The sequence below is a fragment of the Pipra filicauda genome, unplaced genomic scaffold (genome assembly GCF_003945595.2).
Source record: "Pipra filicauda isolate LSUMZ 115617 unplaced genomic scaffold, ASM394559v2 scaffold28_size6257848_pilon, whole genome shotgun sequence".
NCBI lineage: Eukaryota > Metazoa > Chordata > Aves > Passeriformes > Pipridae > Pipra > Pipra filicauda.
This window is the reverse complement of record NW_024104409.1, coordinates 4,410,133-4,427,239: the sequence shown is the minus strand read 5'-3', so window position 1 is coordinate 4,427,239 and position 17,107 is coordinate 4,410,133. Positions and strand designations below refer to the sequence as shown.

At 40.6% G+C, this 17,107-nt stretch overlaps 1 protein-coding gene across 3 annotated transcripts; it reads right to left on the bottom strand.

The window, feature by feature from the left end:
- Nucleotides 1–1,817: 1,817 nt before the first annotated feature.
- MTRF1 (mitochondrial translation release factor 1) lies at nt 1,818–16,372 on the bottom strand. Of its 3 annotated transcripts, XM_039382904.1 has the most exons (11): nt 16,244–16,372; nt 15,228–15,339; nt 12,740–13,198; nt 9,355–9,446; nt 8,459–8,540; nt 8,119–8,226; nt 7,858–8,030; nt 6,581–6,698; nt 5,273–5,409; nt 3,739–3,837; nt 1,923–2,045 (listed from the first exon to the last, which is right to left on the bottom strand). In XM_039382904.1, exons 3-11 carry the CDS (start codon nt 13,173–13,175, stop codon nt 1,923–1,925), a joined length of 1,368 nt encoding a protein of 455 aa, XP_039238838.1. In that variant the 5' UTR covers nt 13,176–13,198; nt 15,228–15,339; nt 16,244–16,372. The 3 variants fall into 3 exon arrangements, with proteins under 3 accessions (XP_039238837.1, XP_039238838.1, XP_039238839.1); XM_039382903.1 differs by lacking the exons at nt 15,228–15,339; nt 16,244–16,372 and adding an exon at nt 13,477–13,935 and having other exon boundaries at nt 1,818–2,045; XM_039382905.1 differs by lacking the exons at nt 15,228–15,339; nt 16,244–16,372 and adding an exon at nt 14,904–15,090.
- Between the last annotated feature and the right edge of the window lie 735 nt (nt 16,373–17,107).

Here is a 17,107-nt window from a genome sequence, read left to right as displayed (position 1 = left end):
CACACACACACACACACACACACACACACACACATATATGTGATTGCAGAAGAAGCTTAATAAGAAAAAGACCCTCCAGAGTCTCCCAGGCTAGGCTGGCAGAAGGGGCTTAGCTGCTGAGTTTCAATGCCTATGTTTGGGACATCCAAAACTTAGAAGAGGGCAGCTGCTGTCTGCTTTTCCCTTTCTCATCACTCTGCACCAAACCAGCAACCAAAAAGGGCTACAGAAAATTAAGTAATCACAAATATCCCTAAGGTCCTGCAGAAATATGACCATCTTTCTTCCAGTAAAATAAATGAGGACCATTTTTTAAGTGTTTCAATAGTTTTTCATAGTTAAGTACTTCATAGGTATTAATCCTGGAAGTGAAATTTAATTATTTAAAATGTGTACATTTTAAGAAGTTTCTAAGATTATTCAAGAGATATCATTAATAAAATAAATTGTTTTGAGTAACAAAAGTGAGCGTGGTAATTGGATAAGCATATTATCTGGATACTCTCCTACTACAGCTGATCATATTTGTTATTGCCAGTCTGTCAGTATGGCAGAAGTACAAGCTCAGTTGCAGATCTTCATGGAGGGTTTTTTTCTGAATTCTGAACTGCTTATTGCAAAAAGTCAAAGTTCAAATGAATACTGGATTGCATGGTAAATACATTTCCTGATTGTTTTACAGAGCTATCAATGAAAAAAAAAAATCAAATCCCAGAAGCTTCTGTAATTAAAGTGTTGGAAGCAAGTCAGAAATTGTCAGACAAAGCTTGCTGATAGGAACACACAAAAGAACTGAAGAATAATTCCAGAACTGAGGAAATGAGTATAGTTTTCCTGCTTTCTTCCTGGTATAAATTCTGTTTTTCTTTATATAGCTGAATAATGTTTAAACTGTTGTTATATATACAGTAGTAAAAACTACACCATTCAGAACTCAGTATTGAAATAAAAAGAAAACACCGTGATCTTGCAAGTCGACTGAGTTCAGCAGAGCACCTATTTTTGTGTCACGTTGAACATGGAGCATTCCTGAGTCACTGGGTGTGACATCTGCCTGCCTCCGGTCGGCGCCTGTCAGCACACAGCACCACACGTGCGCAGGGAAAAACATAAACCCAAGGCCCAGTAAAGCCGAGTGTGCTCATAGACATCTGGATCACCCTCAGGAACAGGCAGACATTCCCAAAGACATCAAGGCAGAAGCTGAATTCCAGAGCTACCTGGTTTGCTAAAATGCATCTACACTATGAACTTGTTTGCTCTGCCAAGAAGAGGGAGCTGCCTGTTATTACTTAGTTTAAAACTAGAACACGTACTTTTACACACCACCATAGCACAAGGTCCAGTCCCACCCTAAGCTGACCCAAGAATGGCTGGAAGAAAGCTGACAGGATTCTCTCTTAACATTCTGGCCCTTTGACCAAGATCACTCCCTTTGCTTTTGTATATTTACTCTAAAGTATCATAATACAAAGTTATTTTTAAGGGATTTCACTTAGGAAGCTGACACAATAAATGGATAAAAAAGAAGTAGCGTTCAGGAGGCCAGACTCTAGACTCTGTTGGGGGAGCTCAGTTTCTTTCACCCGCAGAGGAACATCTTCCACCCCCAAAACAAAAAGTGCACTCCCTGCTCCACCACCACGATTCTGTCTCTTTCCAGCTGTAATATAGTCAAGACGACCAGCTTAACAAAGCCCAGCTGCCAAGACGCAAGGAGTATGCACACAGTACTTCAAGCCTGTCTTTTCTGCCACATCTACTGTAATAAATGCAACCCATTTGCACCAAAACATAAAAAGAATAGTATCACACACTGAGAAACAGAGGAATAGATTTTAATCAACCTATCATCCAACAAACACACCTGTTTTATTTTGCTACTGAACACAACATTTTTGGTTTAACTCTACACATCGTTGTTAGCAGCCTCCGCCTTCCGAAGCCTGCAGATTTTCCAGATATTCGGTGACAGCCTCTATCTCTGCAAACTCCAGTAGTCTGTTGATTAGCTTATCCAGGGCTTCTTTCCCACACAGAATTTCCTATGGAAAAAAAAGCAGACAAAAGCATTACTGACCGTACTTCAGTACTATTCTGAAATGCTGACTACTCCAATGAGGAGCCCCTGAAATGCTCTTTTTCTGCAGCCTGTCCACTTGCTCACTCTTGCAGTTTCTGCCTGTGTGAAAGCAACACGTGGTGGACAGCAGTGGGACTTGGCTGGCTGCCTGTGAAAGGCACATTGATTCTTGTAGCAACAAAAGGAGCTACTGGTGCCTTCCCGCCATATTTTCATGTAACCCATGCGCTTACATGAAAATCCCCTATAAGAACAATCAAGGACTGAAGAACCTAATTCTAATGCTGTTGTCTGTGCCAAAAACTAGGCTGTTCTGCAAGCAAAGCGCAACTAACTTTTGTTAGGCAATTTATGGTTCCAGTTTCACTCAAAAAAGTAACGAGTTCCCAGCACAAAGTAACTGACTAAGAAACGTCACCTTTATGCAATCATGGAACTATTTCCTCCACCATGGTATTCTGCACTCCATTAAATATAAACCATTTAGCACGCCCTGCAGTCTCTGGATTTACCCAGGACACATGTGGGTGCAGTTTGAAAAAGCATTGCTCCTTATGCAATAGCACTTATGGCTAAGTGCTGTTAAGTGGATACCTAAGCCAAAATATCAAGGGATCACCCTAAACTTTGTTCTGACATTCAAAACATTTACATAAATTTAATAATCAAAAATCCATTATCAGGAGTCTTTTTCACTGTTAAAAAACTGCAATAAATTGAATCATGGAACCATAGAATAGCCCAGGTTAGAAAGGACCTTAAAGATCATCTAGTTGCAACTCCCCTGCTGTGGCCAGGGACAACTTTCACTAGACCAAGTTGCTCAAAACCCCATCCAACGTGGCCTTGAACACTTACTGGGATGGGGCATCCACAACTTCTCTGGGCAACTTGTTTCAGTGCCTCACCGCCCTCACAGTAAAGGATTTTTTCCTAATATCTAATCTAAACATACCCTCTTTGAATTTGAACCCATTCCTCCTCGTGCTGTCACTACATGCCCTTGTAAAAAGTCTCCAACTTTCTTGTAGGCTTCCTTTGGATACTGGAAGGATGCAATTAGGTCACCCCGGAGCCTTTTCTTTTTTCAGGCTGAACGATCAATAAGATTCAAGCCATATGTAGATATTTACTCAGAAATAAGATCTCAGATAATCTTAAAATGAAAACAATTCAGTTGCAGTTTCTTTTAAGTCTGGCCTCTGAGGCAAACATAAAAGTATTTTTGTTTTTCACCTTTGCTTTAGGAGGAGAAAAGAATGGCTTAACAAAAAGTCCCTCATGTCAGCTTTTTCTTTTGGATGTACTTTTGGACGTACTATGCTTCAAGAATCTCAAATGTCACCTGCCCAGTGACATGGCCGAGAAACTCATGGAGCTCATTGAGGACTACGTGCTTGATCATTTTCCACTCATACGGTAGAAGAAAAATACACAGAGATGTAGGCCAGTGAGCTATAGCCTGTGTCAATAATCTCTAACACTACAAGAAGGCAGGAAAAAAAGTTTAAGCTTTCTAAATCTACAATGTTCTGTCAGAGCACAACTGGCTACTTTCTTTATGTATACATATTAAATTGTTTTCACTAAATTATTTTTTCTTCTTATGGTACACCTAAGTATCTAACTTTAAATACTCCATAAGCAACCATTACCTTGATATTGCGTGCCTCATGTGAGATCCTGTGGTCAGTGACTCTGTCCTGGGTGAAGTTATAAGTACGAATTCTCTCTGACTGGGCTCTTGTTCCCAACTGTAGCAAAGCAGAAAAAAACAAATTCTGTTATGTTACGTTTTTAAAAAATCAAGTACTTCTCTAGAACAGCATATTTAGAATAAACTTTAATGGATGAGCCTGTTTCAACCACAAACCTAGCAATCACTGGCTTAGCATATGGGGTTTTTTTAAATATTGTGGCACTACTAAACTGTATTGTTTGTGATTCTGTATCACAGGCCAAGTTTTTATATCCTCCAGCACATTTCTATTCCAGCTCTGTAGCTGGAAGAACTACTTAACTCTCAAAAGTCATGTAAGGCAAGAGATACGTCTATATGAGTCCTTAGTTCCAAAATGTAAGTATTTTTCCTTTTTTGGGGATTATAGCTCTCACAAAAAAATTATGAAAGTAGTCTCCATTAATAACGGAAGCAGCACAGTCAACGCGTGGCTATCGGAAATTAGCACCAAAAGAGTAAATTAGGAGTGAGAGGCTAAGTTACCCTCTAGTGGTAAAGTGCGAGAGTGCAAGCAGCACTCATCTGCACTCAACATGTGTAATTCAAAAGAAGGGATTTTTGGGATAAATTCTGAGATATTAGGAAAGGTAAGTCACTTTTGCCTGATTTTCCACAGTATTTATATAAAGGTTCATCTAAGTCCTTTATGCAACTTTGAAGACTCTCAAGCTGAAATTAATAACAAAAGATAAATGGCTCACTGCTTGCAGCGATGGGGGAACACTCTGCAGGAACAATACATGTAAATACAACCTGAAATTAGTGATTAAATAGCTAAGCTGGAAAATATGGAGTACTGAGTAATTTTCTAATTCTAAAGTTTTTCATTCCCATTGATCACTGTTGAATTTTGTACCACAGATGGGAAAATACTCAAAGAATGACAGGACATTTTGAGAGAAATGCACACTTTGCAGCCTAACTTGAGGTAACTCTTAGGGAAGCTGTTTCTTCCTTAAAAGGTTACCTAAACCATATCAAATAAACTGCTAACTACATGTGTAGTGGCAGGATTGTTTATGTACTTGTTTCTTTCAAAAGCTCTGTATAGCTATATCATATACTATGGTTTAAAAACTTATGAGAACTTCTGATCCTAGTTTTTCACACAAAATAACTTTTTACTGATGCTTTATTTGTGTAACTCTGGCCTTAACAGGGACATTAAACATATGATGTTGAGTTTTGCCTCTTGGATAATTCCAGTTAGTCTTTTGACTCTTCTGTTTCCAGCCACACATCTCTTTTCATTGCCTGAGAAGTCTACAGTAGTGTGGAACTGGGATAAGTAGAAACAGACTTACCATTTTAAAATACAAGATTTTCCCTTGTAAGCACACCTGGTTAGACACACACTCTTCCTTGCTCTGTCACAATCACTCAAAAAGATCAGAAACAAATCTACAGCACAGCACCCCCTCTGAATCTCAGCCATCACATGTCCTCACCTGCAGTTTTCTGGCGCTCTGCTCTTGACTTAGTTGTTTTTCAATTATCTGCTGGTACAGCTTAGCTCTCAGTGTCCGCAGAGCTATTTCCTTGTTCAGCTGCTGTGACCGCTCCTGCTGGCACTCCACTGCCAGTCCTTTACAGAGGGATTCAAGAACTCAGATCAAAAGCCCATTATAACAAAGAACAAACAAGCTAAATTAATTCTAACACATTAGGCAAATGAAACCTACTGGAGTGCTGGTTTGTAGGGCCTTTCAGCTGTGGGATAAAAAGTCATTTTACCACACTGGCCAGAACCATTAGCGTGTTTTTAAACTTGTCACAGCTGCACTGGAGGGCTTTGTTCAGTGCTATAAAAAATCAGGGATATTTTAAAATTTCATGAAGCAAACAAGTTTCTGACCTTGCCTCCAGAAAATGGGTTCACTCCAATTAGCTGTCATATGTTAAAAATGCAATTTGAACAGTCTACAGAAGCCTGTTTAAAACAGTGTAACACAAGTTTTTAAAGTCTTAGTCCAGATAAGCTCTAGGAGACTGGAAAATTCATTATTCTGGCAGAAAAAGGTTCCTAATCAAAACTGTTGAGTCTTCAACTATGAATAATGAAATAAAGCAAAATAATGCTCTTTAAAAGAAATGTAGTACTTATTTTTGCTTCTCATTTGATTTTTGAAAGAAAAAGGCATATAGGAAACAGCTGTTTTCAGGTCACTACTGGAATTTCCTGTGCTTAAAGGGATTCTGCATCTGGACAGATAGAAGCTCTCTGAATTTCAATAAAAACAAATCCTGAGAAAGACAGAGCGGTCTGGCCTACATGATACCTTCCCATCAGCATACATTTTCCCTCCTATTCGACATATGATAGCATTATCTAGTACTGAATGAAAATCTTTAAGTTGTCTTTTTTATCAGTCATGTAACTACAAAGGTTTCAGCCAAGCAAAGCGTGCCCTGGATTGCCAGTGGCCATTATGCCTGAAGGTACAGAGCACACAGCACGAATCATTTACATCTTCCAAACCATCCCTGTCACCCTCCATTTGTTCCTTCATCCTTCAAAGACAGTGTATTCACTAAACACTCCCTCTGAAGACAAACTGGCATAATTGTTGTGCCACTGGTACACAGCCCTTTTCTCACATGTTGCCTTACTACAAAAGGGGCAGAAACCAGAAAGGGCTACTTCCTTTCTTTGGTATAGGGCCCAAACTGCAAGAGACAACTTGCAGGATTCATCAGCTTTCTTTTCAGGATACAGATTTCATGTGATTAGAAGTACGGAATACAGCCAGACTTACCTGTGGGAAGGTGTACAATTCTCACAGCACTATCAGTTTTGTTAACGTGTTGCCCTCCTGCTCCTTTGGCCCTGAATGTATCTATACGCAAATCTTTGGGATCCACTTTAACATCAACCTAGAATCAAAGAAAATTACTACTTCCTCCTCACTCTAAAAATATTTGAATGTCAGTGATACTCAGCATTAAAAAAAAAAAAATCACTCTCAAAAACTTGCTCCTCTACACCTGAGTAACAGCTATAATCGTTATAACTTAAAAAATGCAGTGTCAAATATCTCTGAAAAGCAAGTGATGCTTTAAATATTTCACTTATTTCTTCAAACTCTTACTCCAGGTCCTTCACAAGACAAGGGGGGGCGTGGGGGGTGTGAAAGAAAACAAAATCAACGTTTTGTAAAACCACTTGCTTTGGAGGGAGACTAAGAAATAAGCAAATATTTAAAAACTACTACTAAACAGCAGTGCAAAGATCTTGTTCATGAGTTAAGCCTGAATGATTCTTGCAACAGTACTTAGACTCATCTAACCAAGGAAAAAATAGGTATATCCAGATCCATCCAATAAGGATTGCCACATTGGAAATATGAGTCCATGATGAGCTGGACCATAGTTTGAGCTCAGTGGATGGGAAAGGAACATTCAGATCTGATCAATGTTGCAAGGAAAGTACTACAAAGAAGGAGGAGAAGGTTCAGGGAAAACCTACAGGATCTGCGTTTGTTCATTTTATGTGTCTATATCTGGTTTAAGTAAGAACTGTTGGTATCAGTGAGATCTCAAAAAGACTAGCCAACACACTCATTCAAATTCGAAGGAGATTGTCCTTGATTTAACAGAGAAGGACACCAATAATTTAAATGAACAAAAAAAAAATCAAAAGGACCTGCAGAATCACATTAATATGCAACACTGAGTATTTTCTTGGATATATTCCCTCTATTAATACAAGATGTAATTTAAAATTGGCTTACTCATTACAGTGAGCCTTGCCAGTGTTGGGGCTGGAACACTTAATGAAATGATCATTCATTTACATGCCATTTCAGGCAACAGCAAATCTCTGCAAAGTTGGTTCTGATGATCCATTTACACATGTAAGGTACAGAGCCAAGGATATCATCTTCCAGAGTCAGAGCACTTGTGGTTCCTTTGCTGGGACTTGCACAAAGCACTTGGGTATTGATGAAATCCCCAAAACAGTAACAGGCTTTTAAATACCAAAATGGGTGAGCGGGGACACACCATCACCTTACCACCCCGATTAACAGTTTACCTCCTCTGGCTGAGGAAGGACAATAACTGACATTGTCCCAGTGTGAATACGCTGCATTCTTGATGACATGCCTGTCTCAGGGATTCGCTGGACTCGATGAGTCCCTCCTTCATATTTCAGATGCCTGTAGACATCCTCTCCTGAAATATGAGCAGCAGCATGATGCAACCCTCCTAGAGAGACAAATAGCGTGTGACAAATATAGCAGAGAAACACCGCCTTTAGTTTCATTGTCTTGGTGGAACTGAAGAACTACTGTACCTATCTCAGCTGGCGTATAGTTCACAATGTCAAAGGTCCAACGTTTGTAGTCTGCATAGTTCTGGTACATCTCAAACATTTCTTTAGTGAACTGCTGGCAGATGTCTCCTAAAAATATAAAAGCACTACAACATAAATAGCAGTTCACAAAATGGCAGTCATCAGTTTTTAGATTTCACTGCAACTCTTAACCCCACCCATTACACAGGTTAATGCTCATCTTTAAAAAGCATTACTTAATGCCAATAAAGTATAAAAAAGCATTAAGAATAACCCGTAAGAGGTTTAATAAAGTTGGATAGAGGTTTGAAGCAATCTTCACTGTAGGGACTTTGCTGACCTCCGGTTGTTCTGCCAGCTGTCACTTCCAGTATGACAGGACTTCTATCATATTTTTCCTTTGGCACTAGAAGCTGGAAAAGCTGAAAAGAAAAAAAAAAGAATGCTATTATCTCCTTCATGACTCTCTATCTCCTCTTAATCAAATTTACAGCTGTCCTTTGCAACTGCCACAGCTTCAGCACATACAACCACTAATTTCTTTTGGCAAGCTAGTTAAGTAGGACTAAAAAGCTGTCCAATGGCCATTGCAACTCAGCGCAGTCTGTGTGGAAATGGGATACGCTGGTGCATTCACACGAAAATTCAGTCCTGCAAAGTCAGGTGTCAGGTTACCCCCTGCCAGCCCCATCTACCTATGAACACAAAGTTATTAGCTAACCCAGCCAATCTTTGCATTAGTCTTATTTTTCAGAAAGTGTCATTTCATATTATTTCAGTTGGAACATAGAAATGAGCCCAAACACAGAAGTTCCCACTGAATTGTTTAGCTTCTCTGCTTATAATTAATTTCCCCACTCATGTGGTGCTTTCAGCTGAAGACAACATGAAAGGTTTCAATCAGAAATCTTTCAAGAATGCATGTTCTGCTGCCACAAACAGTTACTAGGGTGTCATGTTAGGTTTCAGTAGCACAGACTCACCATTTTTTTAAGCCCCTTCAGCATTTCCAGACAGACAAGCAAGCAAGAAAAATTAATAAAATACTCAGCTTCTAAGACACAATTGTCACTAAGAATCTTACTAACAATTAATGTTGCCACTTCTTTTCATGGAGAATACAGAAGCTGGACTTCTGTTTCATCTACACAAGTGTCAGTCTATTGGTAAGATCACAAAGGAACATTTTTCTGACATCTTTATTTACAAAGCTGTAAAATTTTACCTCAGGCTCACCTTTCTGCACAACAGGTTCATTTTTTCATCCAGAGTTTCCTTCTCTTCTAAGGCAAGCTCTAGAAGTTGTTTCTCATCTCTCCTGTCTAGCTCTAAATTCCAATAACATGAATAGATGTTAGCCAATCTCATCCATCTTAGAGCAAATTATAATGCGGCCATTCAAAGACATAGACTGCAGCACATAAAAGCTTGCAGCATTTTACCAGCATGGAATATCAAATAAGAACTGCCCAAGCCGTGATGTCCATTGCTAACTAAATGATCATATTTTCCAGGTGTGCTGGAAGGAGTAGCAGGTATCTTACCTGTGATTAGACTGCCCCTTCCCACATCTTAGAGCTTACTAACAAACTAGGAAACATTTTCAGGTAAAGCTTACAGAAGCTCCAAACCTTTTCTGCTACGGAGGCTTCAATTTACAATAACTAAAAATGCCGATCACTTAGCACTAGAATATACACTAAGTAGAAACTTGGAAGACAGTTGGAGTCAAGTGGAAAACCCAACACTGCTGAAACAGGGATCATCCTCTCCTTTTTATCTTTCTTCCCACTGTTCTACCTGCTGAGGAGTGGCTCTGTCACTCATCAGAAAGTAAAACAATTCAACTCACCAGAAGATATAAAACAAGTCTGGTTAAATAAATACATGTTTTTACCATGCCAAGTTGAACTGGATTTAAATTACAACTGGACAATCACCAGCACAAATGAGGGAATGGGTGAAGACAGGTTTGAACAGCTGGGAGTGAGAGCAAGGGAAGAAAGCAACAAAGAGGAGGAGAAAGCCTTTTCCCTTGTGACCAGCATAGAAACCATAGGTCTGCCTCAGATGCAGCATAAATCTGGACACTCAATCACTGAATGCATCTCCTCACCTTGCAGGACCTGAGCTCTGGACTCTGCAGCAGGAATTGGGTATCCCAACGGCAGGCACAAGTACCGCAGGCTCCACATTGCTGGGCCTCTGGAGCCTGGCTCCCCTTTGCAGCAGCCAACACACACACACACAAGGGCACACACACATTTACTGGTGGTCTCAGCAGCAACCCTCGAGAGCTAAATGGGTTGGTATGTCGAATCAGCTTTGTATCCTGGGTGAGGACAGCAACAGCTGTTCCATATCACAGTTTTTAATGTATGCTCTGGGTTTTTTTTCCTTAAATAAAATATGTCAGATCAAGACTTGAACCTGGCATCTCCTGTACATAAGGCAAGAATCACAGAATGGGTAAGGCTGGAAAGGATGACCAGTGGGGTCACCTAGTCCAGCCTCCCTGCTCAAGCAGGGTCATCCTAGAGCACATGGCACAGGATTGTGTTCTTGAGTATCTTCAGTGAGGGAGACTCCACAACCTCTCCAGGCAATCTGTTCCAGTGCATGGTCACCTGCACTGTAAAGAAGTTCTTTCTCATATTCAGGCGGAACTTCCTGTGCATCAGTTTCTGCCCATTGCCTCTTGTCCTACTTCTTAGCACCACCAAGAAGAGCCCGGTTCCATCCTCTTGGTACCCTCCCTTCCGATATTTGTATACATTGATAAGGTCCCCCCTCAGAACTGTAAAAATTTCCCTGCCAGTATGTCACAACTCCAGCCTAAAACTGTTACTGAATCAAAGCCTTCTAGCTGGTCCAAAAAGTATGATTACTGATCAATCAGATACACAATATCAAATTAACTACTGTCAGCAGAGGTGAGAGAATGGTCGGGTGGTGAGCAGTAAGCTTACAGTTTGAAGGACTGGTATCCCATTCCTACCTCCCTGCAAAACAGAATTCATTTAATCTACCCCATGACTCACATCACCAGTGGCAAACTGGGAAATATTTTTCTGCTTCACTGAGTGTTGCAAATATAAAATCCTACATCAATAGTGAGGAATTCAGGTACTAGAGAGAAGACAATCAGTTACGGAGCTAAACGGAAAACAAAGAGCAGTCAAATGAAAGGAACATCTGTGTTTTAACTTGGCCACATGATAAACATTAAGACAAAATAATTTGGCTCCATTTAATTAATGTATTGGCTGCAATTTTCTACCATTCTTTTCCCTTCTTTCAAGTAGAATGCACTCTATTCATCCACATCATAATTTATGGAACTGGAAAAATTCTTCATTATATTTACTTGATCTAAAAATAGCCTTTTTAAGTTGCAGTATGAATTTCCCAAAGTTTTCTTAATACTTTTTTATTCTTTCAAAAATATTTCTTTTTCAGCATTAAATTTTTGTCCCTCGTCTCCTTCACTCTTTCTCCTTTTTTCGCCAGTGAAGAGAATTAGAGAGGTTTGAGGATTAAAACATTTTAAATAACCATTTTTTCCAAAAGCACAAACAGTTACTTATTTCTAAAACTAAAGAATACAAATGTTTTCTACCTTTCTAAATAAGTTACAATTTCACCAGCTTTATTTCAGTATGGCTTACACTGTTTTGTCAACACCCCTTGGCTCTCTCTCTGAAGGGCACCATGAACTTTTGTCCTCCTCCATTTACACCACTGGGTACGGATTTCTCCCGTCCTTTGTTTTTCCCTTTCTTCACTGCTTTAATGTAAGCCCCATTCTCTCCAGGTCATTGTTTCCCTCTCCTGGCTTAATACTTACTGGTGTAGCAGAACTGCCATTTTTCCTTTCCTTTCCTTTTCCTTTCCTATCGTGTGTGCCTCCTCGCACTTCTAACAATGATGGTTTTTTTCTCCCAAATGTTGCATCATTACTTATTTTATAAATTCTTTTATCCCCCATGTACTTTCTTATTCCCACATGGTACAAAAACCAGCAACAATTTTTAATTCTTTTTTACCTCAACTTCTACTGTAGCAGAGTATTGAAAAGCAACAGCTTCTTAGATAACCATCAGATTTATTCCTTAAAGGACTCCCCAAATATTTTCAAAGAAATACTAGCTTTTGCTGCTTATATTGGAAGGTGACAATTCAGAGCCTAATGAAAGTTCATGTAATTTGGTCAATAAATATCAATGAACTAGCCAGACGGACTCCCATTTTAAATAACACAGCTGAAGTCTGCATCTATCAAATGTTTTAGGCTCAGTAAATACTTTGCTTCAGTTCAAACTGCTCTCGGTTCTACCAAAAAAATAACCTTAATACAAACACTTCCCAGCCATTTCTGTTAGACAGATGGCCGTAAGGTTCCAGACGATCCCTACTCTCCTAAATTGACTGTATTAAGACCTCAAACTAAAGTGAAGTGAGATGAAAAATGGAAGGATGTGGCTGGATGCAGAAAACCCAGGAGCAGGGAGGACCAGAGGGTGTTCCAGGGCTGGCTGAACTTATTCACAAGCTTTCCTCAAAGGCTGGGCAATGAAGTTTATCACAAACACGGCTACTGGTTTGAAACCGTTCTCCTTACCTTTGCACATAGCTTCTAACTCCTGAACTTCCTTTTCAGCTTCTTTGATTTCTTGAAATGCAGCTGCAATGGGGGACAGATCGGCACATCTTCTCCTCAGGGTTCGTTGCTCAAAGTCATTTAAAGCGTCTGCATTTAACAGACGACTAACCTGCTGGTATTCCTTGCTTAAAGTCTCCAGATACTTCTGCACAGCCTCATGCTTCCACAAAGCTTGAGAATCCTGATGGATTTCCCTATGCCAACTGTTAAAAGACAGAGTGAATCTAGCTGTGTCCAATAAAGACTTTGGCCTCCAAAATCCATGGTTGTGCAGTCCCACCACACACCCTATCTTCTTTGCAACGGGTGGGAAAAGACAGCTGGGAAATTGACTGTGACAGTAGCAATTGGCAAGCAGGCTCTTGAACAGACAGATCCTTTGGAAAGGTTTCATTTTGTTTCTTATTTTTCCACCACCTGAAATTAAAAGTAGACAGTGTTATTATCTAGAAAAAGAAAGCATTCTACTGAAAAAAAACCACAACAACAAACACATGCAAAATGCAAATGTAAAAATCAACCGAAGTGGATTCAGAGAAAATAAGAGCACGAACATTTTGGCAGCAGGATTTCCTTGGAACATACATTTCAGTTTGCTGACACAATTATGTTTTACTCATCAGTGACAAGACCTTCTATGCATCTTCAGGCTTTTTATTAACAAATTACTGTGACAGTCTAACTACTCAACTCACCCATTATTCTCGCCTGTTTACTTTCATCCATTTGTCCACAAGGAAGAAAGAGCAATATGCAGCAAAACCAGAAGTACTGCACCCTGCTTGCCTGGATGCCTGTTTTACTATCTACAGAAGGAGAGAAGGACCTTTATTCTACTTCTGCACTTTCCCAGATTCCCCAGCCAGCAGGTGCTATTGAATCCACAGCAGTAATTTCAGGACTGCTCCAATGTACAGAAAGCCAATTATACCTCTCATGGATTGCTCTAGTGACTAAAACCAGCTGTAGCAGAGATCCTGTTCCCTTTACCTTGAACACAGTAAAAGGCACAAATTGGGCTCATTATCTACAATCCTGGATTTAGTTGCTCAGGGGCATAAGTGGACTCAGTTCCAAAAGACCTAATGCTACTGATGATACTGGAATTGCTCCAGGTCAGCATGGACCATTTTTGTCTGGTCAAGTGCTAACCATCATTAACTCCATTTTACAATACTAATGTTATATCTTATTTTAATTAATTCATTAAACATATTAATTATAACCATCTAACTTATTTTTACTGGTGTAGTTAAGAAGCAATGTACTCAAATAATAATAGATGTGTAGTATTGCTTCGCCTGAGTTCCCAGAAATTAAAATTCTTCACTTTAAATGCCTAAAAAAAAAATGAGTAATGGCATGACACAGACCCTCAATGAAGTCAGAAATTTCAAAATAACTGCTATGCTAAATAAAACAGGTATCTTCTCAGACAGGTGTTGCTGCACTACATTTGTGCAGAAATAAGCACATATAAAGCTTTTATAGAGCTATGAGCAGTAAACGACCTATTAAATGCTTTCCAAAACAGATGTTAATAACTTTTTTACTTGACAAAATTATCTTGTGCACATCACAAATAAAAACCGGTAAGCAAAAGTGACAACTGCAATTGTCTCATTAAAATAATAATTTATAAAATTGTAATTTCAAGACAGGAAAGAGTTGTCAATATCGTGAACACTTTAAGAGGTTATGAAAACCATTTCTAGCAATCAAAGATGCAAGTAACTCCATGCAGCTGAACTGAGACAGAGGAATACGCAGGAGGATGTGTTTCAGCGCACAAAGACTGAACCAGGATCAGCTCGAGGCCGCGCCTCCGAGGCCACCTTCCACACACCTCTGCCCCCCACCACGGCCACCCCGAGCTAAACCCCCGAAAGCCCTGCACGAAGCCCCCCTGGCAGCCCTTCCCCGCTGCAGGTGTTAAGGGCGGACGGGGCAGGCTGGAGCAGGGAGACGCAGGAAGAGCCAGGAGCCAGAGGCTGGAGCAGGGAGACGCAGGAAGAGCCAGGAGCCAGAGCCCGAGCAGGGAGCCCCGGAGGTGGCGGGGGGTCGGAGGCGGCAGCGCGGGGGGCTCCGCTCGTCGGACCCGTCCGGGAGCTTTGGCACTCACCGTCCGCACACACGGGCGCCGCACAGATCCTGCCTCCACGCGCGAGGCCATGGCAGACGGGAAGTACAGTGGGCAAACTTCGAGTCCCAGCATGCCTTCGGAAAAGCAGAGTTCCCGGCGTGCTGCCGGCCGGCCAGCCCTCCGCAACACGGCGGGACCGGCATCTGCGGGAATTGCCTGACCCCTGCCAGCAGTGAAGCCAGACAAGGCCCTTGTCTGGCTTCAGCAGGAGAGGCAGCCTCTGCTCTACTGTGTGAAACCCGAGCCCCGAAATAGAAAAAAATGGGGAATGTGACCTTAAAAATAGGTCTTTGTTTTCGGTACCTTCCTCAGAGCTGCACAGTAGCACACTCTGACTTCAGCAACACCTTGGGAGGAATGGCAAGAGTCAGAACAAATTACACACGTCGTTCCATGTATTTTCCCAAAACATGGCCTGAAAATAAACATTGTTTCAAATCTGATTATTAAAGATTAATTTCACATAAGTCTGAATAAAATAACATTAATTTCCACTTTATGTCAAAGCTATTTAAAATGAATTATTACTATGTTACTAAAGACAAACACTGGTTACAAAATATTAATGAACTTAACTATTCCAATTATCACTATGTTAGTTGGCTGCAGTTTCCTAATAAGATATGTTTTAAAACACACATTTTAATAGATAGTATTAAACAGATTATACAACTACCTCCCTAATTAAAATTTTAAAAATACTTAAGTAGCATTGGTTTTTTATCTCTATAATCACTTAAAAAAAGCTTTCTTCACAGCTACTGACATTAAACAAGACTTAAAACAAAAAAAAAAAAAGGCAAAACTTCGGTTTTTGGCATGTAAAACATCACTGGGGTTTGGTGTGGTAAATATTCCAAAAGACTGAAAATGAGACTGGTTGATGGGGAGGATTTGGATCAAACTTCAGAGCATGAATGACAACTAACCGCTCGCTTAGACCTGAGGACAGCTTTTGGCTCTGCTCCACCCCCTGTGACAGAAGTCAAGGCAGACGGAGGTAAAGGCTGTTCCAGAGAACAGGACCCACCCTGGAACTGGTCCAATTTACAAAAGGGCCACAGCAAACAGCACTCTGAAACCTCCAAGTTGCTTCCCCAGGCCCGAGCCTGCAGTGATGTGCCATGAGAGATGCCATTGGTCAGACACCATCCCTGCTGTGCCTCACTCATCTTCTACTATGACTTTTGGGACTTAGTGAAATGAAATAATAAAATTACACTTGCATTGGTAAGTATCAAATATGCAGGTAGACACTTAAGAATATTGGGGAGGACAACCAAGAACCTAATAAGAACATGAAACTGCAAGTAGACCACCTGCTTCAAAATCGGTTTCAAAAGAAGAAAGTAGGCAAAGGAAAATCAAATCGGCTTCTACTCCAGCCAGTAATGGTTCTTGCATTAAATCCTCTGATTAAATGTGATCATGGTTCAATTTTTATTGTGCCTTGTGAATGAATTCTTCAAATTACCTGTGAAAATAGAGACCATAACAAACTCCCACATCCCCCCTCTCCCATCAGGCAGCAGATTACACAGGGGCCACACCACCGAGACAAAGGCTGGACATGTAAGATACACTCTTTCCCTAAGTTTACTGTACACTTTTAGACTGCAATATAGGAACAGAGTATAAGGGACGGAAAATTGCATTGCTGTCTGTGCTTTCACACCTCTCACAGTTTGTTTTGATGCCTTAAAACCTGCATGGCTGATGCAGAAGCTGGTGATGGAGCTGGTGAGGACCAAGGGTTATGGAGCATGGGCTGCTTGAAGCAGGGTGCCACTGCCTTCCTCAACAACCATGGCAGCCTGCAGGGCCATTGGAGGCAGAAGGGAAAAGTGACAGCAGAAAGACAGATGGTCTTCAAGGATTTGGGACAGAGATGGCAGTCCTGTACTTTAAAACCTGGCAATCCCGACCTACCAATTGCTTTAGAAACTGGAAGCAAAGAAATGGCTCATCAGACAGAACAGGCTCTAGGCCTTACAACACGCTTGGCTTGAAGGCAGGTCCGTGCCCACACGAAGGCCCCTTTTTGCTCAGGGGGCCCCAGTTCAGTTTAGCGATGTGCAAACATTGTGCCACAACTTCTATAGGGCACAGAGTAAAGTGAGCTACAGAGCAAAAAAATCACAAGCTTGTTACAATGTATAGATCACTTTAATATTGCTTCCCCC